Source organism: Heterodontus francisci, chromosome 26 (genome assembly GCF_036365525.1).
Source record: "Heterodontus francisci isolate sHetFra1 chromosome 26, sHetFra1.hap1, whole genome shotgun sequence".
In the NCBI taxonomy this organism is placed as follows: Eukaryota; Metazoa; Chordata; class Chondrichthyes; order Heterodontiformes; family Heterodontidae; genus Heterodontus; species Heterodontus francisci.
The window spans coordinates 16,882,928-16,890,836 of NC_090396.1; the positions used below are offsets into that span (position 1 = coordinate 16,882,928).

Consider the following 7,909-nt stretch of genomic DNA (forward strand, 5'->3'; position numbering starts at 1 on the left):
GTTAACTGTGTCTTTGTTCTTCCCCCAAACCCCCTCACAGCAACCCACGTACGTGCAGGCACTCTTCGACTTCGACCCACAGGAGGAAGGCGAGCTCGGATTTCGCCGTGGCGACTTCATCCAGGTTCTTGACAACTCAGACCCCAACTGGTGGAAGGGCAGCTGCCATGGGCTGTCAGGCATGTTCCCCCGCAATTACGTCAACCCGGTCAACAGGAACATCTGATGGACAGCAGTGCTGATACCTGGAAGCAGTCGTGGCTCCCCTGTGAACTTCGCAGTCTGTACAGAACTTCAAACTAGAGCGCCAAAACCAATTCTATGGGAGGGGGAACAGAAAACCTGAGCGATTTTACCAATAGGTTTCTGCAGCTGCTTCCCCCCACCCCAAACCCTCTTCTCTCTCCCCCCTGTCAGTCTGTGCATGGGTTATAATTCAATTACTCTAATCCTGTTGTAGATTTAAATGTTTTTTTCTCTATGCAAATATTGGGTAATCTTATCAGCGATGTAACCCAGACCGGAGGTCAGGAACAGTCCTTGCCTTGGGTCTTTTTAAAAGAAAAAAATCATTCTCAGCCTTGAGCGTTTCAAGACATGGAATTCCTGCTTTATTTTTCTCCTCTCTTGTTTTTGTACAAAATATGTTAATTTAGCTTGTCCTTGGAAATAAACCTAACGTTTCCTTTAGCAGCTAGCAGCTATAGGAATCATGTATAAATTGTCAAGATGACTTGTAATTTTAGAGAATAACTTGAGGGCTTTTATCAACGGCATGTTCTGGGAGCTCATACAAGAGGTTGCGCTTCTTATGGTCTTAAAGGTGTGTGGCTGAGCACTTTCTGTATTCTGTCTTCATAGTGCCTTTTAATTTTCCCCTATTTTTGTTTAATATGCCAATACAGACCCTGGCTGAGAACGTATCTCCAATCCACCTTGATAGCTGCAAGTTGCAGTTAGTTCAGAGATGATGGGCAGATACTGGCAATCCACGCTGAGGAGCCATTAGTCTTCTCTCCCATGGTTGGGTGGTGAGGTTTGGTTGTGAGACTGGACACGGAGAATCCAAAGCCTGGTTTTTGTATTCTGTGCGCGTTTGCTGCAAAACAGCCCTCTGTTCCCTTCACTTTCCACTGTAAGTTGGGGCTCCAATCAAGTAACAGAGTCGCTCTTGTGGATTAACTCTGTTCCATTTGCAAGTCATGGGTGTACTGGTGAGTCAAACCCCTGGTGGCACTGGAAGGGATTGTGTAAGTGCACATTGAAGAGGACAGGTTAGTCCACAATGGGGGTGATTCCTAAGTCTCTAATAGCAATGAATTCCTAATGTGTGGTCTCTGTGGCCACAAATACCCTCTGCGCTGAGGAGTGGGATTAAGTACATTTATCCTCCACAATCAGTCACATTCCAGCTGGTCTTTGCACCATTCGGTCCAGCTCATCCCTCCAGCCAGACTTGTATTTATATAAAACAACAGTGGTTCTGCTGTACTACTGAGGGGACCGTGTGCAGTTTCACCCTGCCCACATTGCACAATGGACGTTTGATTTTTATTTTGAATTGAACACATTATCTGACGATATAACTGAGAAATTCTAGTTCTTAATTAACCTTTTTAAAGCTGTCTTGCTGCTTTTACTAAATTTTCCTTCTTTGCTTGTTTCTATCTGAATTGAGCACTGTAATCCATTTCTTTGGCCATTTTGCTTTAAGCAGTATTGATCATATGACTCTTTGCGTGATCATGGAGATTAGCTGGAACTGAACCGATGTTGCAAGTTACCGCTGTTCAGGCCTGGCCAGTTGCCATAGTTCCATGGATACGACAGCTTTTACTACTCCTGGCGCTGCTTGACCTCAGCCCAGTTACGCTTTGCCAAAACCAGCATGATTTGTGTGCCTGGTATTTTGGAGTAGTGGGATATTCTTGGCCATCTGCATGATTCGCTTCCCGCTGTTCCGGTAGTGTGGCACTCGCGCATCACCACCCTAATGATGACAGGTTCAGAGTGCCAGCCAGGACCACCCAGCGTTCTGATTCTGACAGCCGCGCAATTGCCAGCATGGCTAATGCCTGGCAGTAGAGGAGTATCTTGCACAGTAACTCATAACAAAATGTATCAGCCGAATGCCCCAGCGTTGACAATGGGATCTTGGGGGGCGTGCTTTCAACATAAAGGGAACATGCAAGAAGTTGGGATAGAAAAATCGGGAGTGTAGGATAGATTGGTACCAGAATTTACCAGTTCAGGAGGAATGTCCAGAGTTGTGTCTCAGTACGTCTGGAGCCACTGCTATCAGCATCCACTACAAATAAGGAATAAGGTAGAAGTTAGTACCTCCAAGGTATTACTGTGGGCCTATGACCCCCATCCAGTCAGTATTGCTAATGTGGTATATGCAGTGTCTGCATTGACACAGGGTGATTAGTAACTGAATGTCTCCGGGCATCAGTTGAGAAGGCTAAGGACGGAGACAGATTCCTCAGAACCTTCTGCAGATGGTTGAAGAGCAGATTGGAACAGAAATTCCCAGATCCAAGTGGGCAACAGAATACACCAAAGGCAGCAGTGGGGAGGGGAGGAGTGGGTGGGTGGAACTCCTGCAGTCAGCAGAGGCCTGGATACACATTGAGACTGGCCCCAAAGCAGGATGGGTGTTAACTAAAGCCAATCTCTGATCCATGTCCTACTATAATATGACTTGGGGCCCCTTTTTAGCTGGCTGTTGTGGACTGTTTCTCACCCCCAGCTCCCCCATCTCCCTTGCCATGCCTGTAAGTAATGTAGCACATTTGACATTAAAATGTATGTAATGAATTGTGGCCAGCAGCTTGTCTGTTTATTGCTGTTTGGTTTCAATGTTGCGATGTGCCCAGCTATGTGCTAAGTATGTGGGCAAGGAGGCATCTGGCTCAGCACCAGCACAGTCCAATCTCTTGCTTGCGCTGTTAAAGATGGTCAGCATATCAGTTGTTCTTTAAGGGAAGGCAGTACTTTGAGCTGCAAATGATTGAACAGCAGCTTGGTAGTGATTGAAAGCCAATGTGCCGAATGGTGGGCAGCAACGTCCAGCAGGGATTGGGGATGGGCGTGGTCCCGTATCGTAGAATTCTCAAACATTGTGTGGAAGCACACAACAATTGGCATTGGTTTAATCAGTTGAGCCTCAGTAGGGGTGAGTGGTACAGGACCCACAGGTTAAATCCCAGTGATTGAATCAGAGTGCAAGTGTTGTGTTACACTTAATCTGAGCATTAAATCTGGGGGTTGGGTCTGTTATGGCTGTCCTTTCACCCCTGAGAGTTGGGTCCAGATTTGGCCTGAACTGATGCACTGAAATAATGTAATGTGGCTCAATGCAGAAAAGTACCCAGAAACTGGCACACATTCAGATCTTCTCAGGAGGATGTCTGGTATGGGAACACAGTTCACCCCGTTGCTGTACCTGGTGCAGCAAAGACTATCTGAGTGACTGATGCTGACACTGCATGTCTGTAATGGCAAGTGTTCTGTTCCCTAGCCTGTAACTTCGAATGTGTTCTACCAAACAATCTACAAAATAACCAGTGGAAACAAATAATTGTTTTAATACAATCATTTCTGTTATACAGTGGTCTATACATGTGAATATTTAATTTTTAGTTGCAATCTGTGTATAACACAGCGTTCAACACGGACTGGGCAGGTTAGCATATTCTAGTACCAATATCCTATTCCTGGAGTGAAGGAGGGTAATTGTCTTTCAGTCAATACACTTTAATATTGTGTAAAGCACTTTGTGTGATCTTCACCTCAAATTTCTCCCACAGTCACCAACAAGTAGGCTGTATACCCTAGGGTTATACAGTGACAGGCCTGTACCCACCAGTACTGTACTCCAGGGTTATACAGTGACTGACCTGTACCCCAGTGTTTATAGAGTGACAGGCCTGTACCCACCAGTACTGTACCTCAGGGTTATACAGTGACTGACCTGTACCCCAGTGTTATAGAGTGACAGGCCTGTACCCACCAGTACTGTACTCCAGGGTTATACAGTGACTGACCTGTACCCCAGTGTTTATAGAGTGACAGGCCTGTACCCACCAGTACTGTACTCCAGGGTTATACAGTGACAGGCCTGCCTCACAATTGCTAAAATACTCTAATTTTACTGCTGGCTGTTTTCACAGTTTGAGTGGTGCGTAACACTTTATATGCCCATAACTACACTGAAATTATAATGAGGGGTGGGGAAGGAAAGACCTGGTTTCACATACTGGCTGGAGAATGGTACACATGCTCAGCCCATGGAATGCAGCACCTAGTCTGGTGCACAATAGAAACAGGAAGGAGGGAAGCTGATCCTGCTGACTGGTCAGAGGTCTAATCAAAGTCTGGTGATCCCAGTTGCACTTTGGGGTCAGGGTGCGGCAATACTGTGCGCCGGGAGGTTGGACTGTGCTGCAACTTGATCTGAAATGGAGTTTTGGTTCTTGGAGTCCACTTATTTTTTTTTTTAAGTTTAATTTCCTTGTGAGTTTATTTCTGCCTTACACTGAGAAAACTGCTAAGAAATGATGAGACGAGTGAGTTTGAGCTTTGGTCTGCACACTATCACCTGAACTATGGAACTGTGTGAAAGAACATTTGGCACCTGGACCATTTGATTGTTTACTTTTTTTGAATTGGTGTATATCATAAGCCTTGCAGACATTTCATGTATATATTAAAAAGAAATCAATGTTAAAACGGAAAGGCCTGTGTACTTATCCCTTGATTCTTGATGCATTTGGTAGGTAGAAATTAACTGTGAATAATAAAATGCTGTGTATTCTTCATGAAGCGATCTGGCTCTTTCTTTTGTTGGTGTGTGCCTTCACAACTCCTCACTTTGTGCCCCCTCTCTCTTCATTTTCCACCATAAACATTCACTCCCTCCATCACAGATCAACAGTGGCAGCAGTGTGTACCATCTACAAGATGTACTGCTGCAATTTGCCAAGTGTCCTTTGACAGCACCTTCCAAACCCATGACCTTGTCCAACTGGAAGGATGAGGGCAGCAAATGCATGGGAACAGCACTGCCTGCAAGTTCCCCTCCAAGTCTCACACCATCCTGACTTGGTAATATATCACTGGGTCAAAATCAGGAAACACCCTCCCTAACAGCACTGTGGGTGTATCTACACCAGATGGACTGCAGCGGTTCAAGAAGGCAGCTCGCCACCACCTCCTCAAGGGCAATTAGGGATGGGCAATAAATGCAGCATGCTCACATTCCATGAATCAGTAAAAACTTCCCCATCTCTCCTTACTGTCCCCCCAGCAAGGAATGAATTAAACTGTGCTGAAGTCTCTATAGTACTTTCAGCTTTAGCCTGTTAAGTGAATTTCTGTTTGGAAGATGAGACGGGTTTCCTTTATTTTGGATAAATGTGTGTTTTAGCAATGTTCCAGTTCAGATAGAGGGAATTACAAGTTATGTCAGGGAAAGAAAGTCAGGGAACTTTAGGTGATAGACTCAGCAACAGGTAAGTAGGCTTACTTTGTTGGCTCGTCCCTTGAGAAATTGGGACAGAATGCCTGCTTGTAGCCCCATATACTGTCAGCTTCGCAGGAGTGAGGAGAAGATGAGAAGATTTGCGGATGACACGAAGGTCGGTGGAGTTGTGGATAGTGCCGAAGGATGTTGTAGGGTACAGAGGGACAGATAGGCTGCAGAGCTGGGCTGAGAGATGGCAAATGGAGTTTAATGTGGAAAAGTGTGAGGTGATTCACTTTGGAAGGAGTAACAGGAATGCAGAGTACTGGGCTAATGGGAAGATTCTTGATAGTGTAGATGAACAGAGAGATCTTGGTGTCCAGGTACATAAATCCCTGAAAGTTGCCACCCAGGTTAATAGGGCTGTTAAGAAGGCATATGGTGTGTTAGCTTTTATTAGTAGTGGGATCGAGTTTCGGAGCCATGAGGTCATGCTGCAGCTGTACAAAACTCTGGTGCGGCCGAACCTGGAGTATTGCGTGCAGTTCTGGTCACCGCATTATAGGAAGGATGTGGAAGCTTTGGAAAGGGTGCAGAGGAGATTTACTAGGATGTTGCGTGGTATGGAGGGAAGGTCTTACGAGGAAAGGCTGAGGGACTTGAGGTTGTTTTCGTTGGAGAGGAGGAGGAGAGGTGACTTAATAGAGACATATAAGATAATCAGAGGGTTAGATAGGGTGGATAGTGAGAGTCTTTTTCCTCGGATGGTGATGGCAAACACGAGGGGACATAGCTTTAAGTTGAGGGGTGATAGATATAGGACAGATGTCAGAGGTAGTTTCTTTACTCAGAGAGTAGTCGGGGCGTGGAACGCCCTGCCTGCAACAGTAGTAGACTCGCCAACTTTAAGGGCATTTAAGTGGTCATTGGATAGACATATGGATGAAAATGGAATAGTGTAGGTCAGATGGTTTCACAGGTCGGCGCAACATCGAGGGCCAAAGGGCCTGTACTGCGCTGTAATGTTCTAATTCTACATCTTCATGGCAGCTAAATGTCTTCCCAGGATAAAATGAGCAAAGTTTTTTTTATCCATTCAAGGTGATGTCATTTCAATTGAAAATTCATGTTCGATGGAGGTATATTTTAGGGGCTTTAACTTCTCCACATCCAAATCTGGGTAAGGAATGTGGGCAAGTAATAACATTGCATATAGTGGGTCTTTGTTCATTTAAAATGACAGTTACAAAGAGATTAACTCTTTGAATTGTTAATCAAGGTGAAACTGTAACACAGTTTGGAACATTTTACTTGTTAAAACTAAAGTTATTGATTAACATGGGAAAGGGATTTAGTAATGTTATGCATGCAAATTGTCATTTTCCAGTTGTAAAATGTGTCGGGGTGAGACCTCTAAATTTGCCTGTGAAACTTCAGCCTATTAAACTTCAAGCTTGAACCAGCATGCTTGAATTGTCTGTTTACTGTATGTTATATATTGTGGATGTCAGCATTGAATGCTGTGAATCCTATTATTTTGAGGAGTAACATATAAATGTATAAGTAAAAGCACCTATCTCCTAACAGTTGGCACACCCCAGGTAAAGGAAGCTTAGTGCTCCCCAGTAAGGAGCTTTGTTCTATGGCACAAATGTATCATAGAACAAACATTGAAATTTCTACTCGATCCCCCTCTGGCTAGAGAAGTCCTCTGACTGCTACCAACTTTTACCAATGGCACGTTACATTAGATTATTCTGCTATTGGCAGATTCAAACTCTAGATGAGAGTTTAGAGACGCCTAACCATCAAGGATCACAATGTGTGTTGGACACAGTCAGCGACAAAGATATTTAAATGGATCAGAGCCCCCTTTGATGAGGGGACCTCAGAGCTAAAAGGGTCTGATGGCCTATGGGTTATTTATAACCTGTCAGGTCTTGATCAAGCAGTTAGAACAATTCTCAATACTGTAATAAATTCAGTAAGGAGCGTAGGTATGTTTGAGGTTTTTGGGTTAAAACAATAGTGAGATGTTGTAGTTTTTGACTGTCGTTTGGTGCCAAAATACCTCCAAGTGCTGGAAAATGGGATTAGAATAGGTAGGTGCTTGATGGCCAGCACAGACACGATGGGCCGAAGGGCCTGTTTCTGTGCTGTATGACTCTGACATTCCTCTGCTTGACATTATATCCCTCCCTTTGTGCACAGTTAGGACAAAGAGAGAGAGCTTCAAACCACAGCAAAAATCAGAAATTAAAATAGTTGTGGGGAGGAAACAGTATAAATAAAAGTCAGTAGGTTTCATTTGTTTTTGATGTACTGTTGCTTTAGCTAGCCTGAGAGAGAGCCTACAAGCTTCAGCCTGCTCCTCTTTTCAGCTGACATGTTAACCCCTTTTATGTAAGACTTAGCTTAGTTAACATGAATGTTATGAAAATC

The 7,909-nt window shown here is 44.4% G+C and overlaps 1 protein-coding gene across 1 annotated transcript in view; it reads left to right on the top strand.

Moving 5' to 3' along the window:
• The window catches only part of LOC137384200 (growth factor receptor-bound protein 2), a 188,679-nt gene extending 183,858 nt beyond the window's left edge, over positions 1–4,821 (top strand). Inside the window, exon 5 of the mRNA XM_068057855.1 lies at positions 41–4,821. Within this exon, the coding sequence (XP_067913956.1) occupies positions 41–226 (186 nt within the window). The 3' untranslated portion in view covers positions 227–4,821. The remainder of the gene's footprint in view (positions 1–40) is intronic.
• The last annotated feature ends 3,088 nt before the right edge of the window (positions 4,822–7,909 follow it).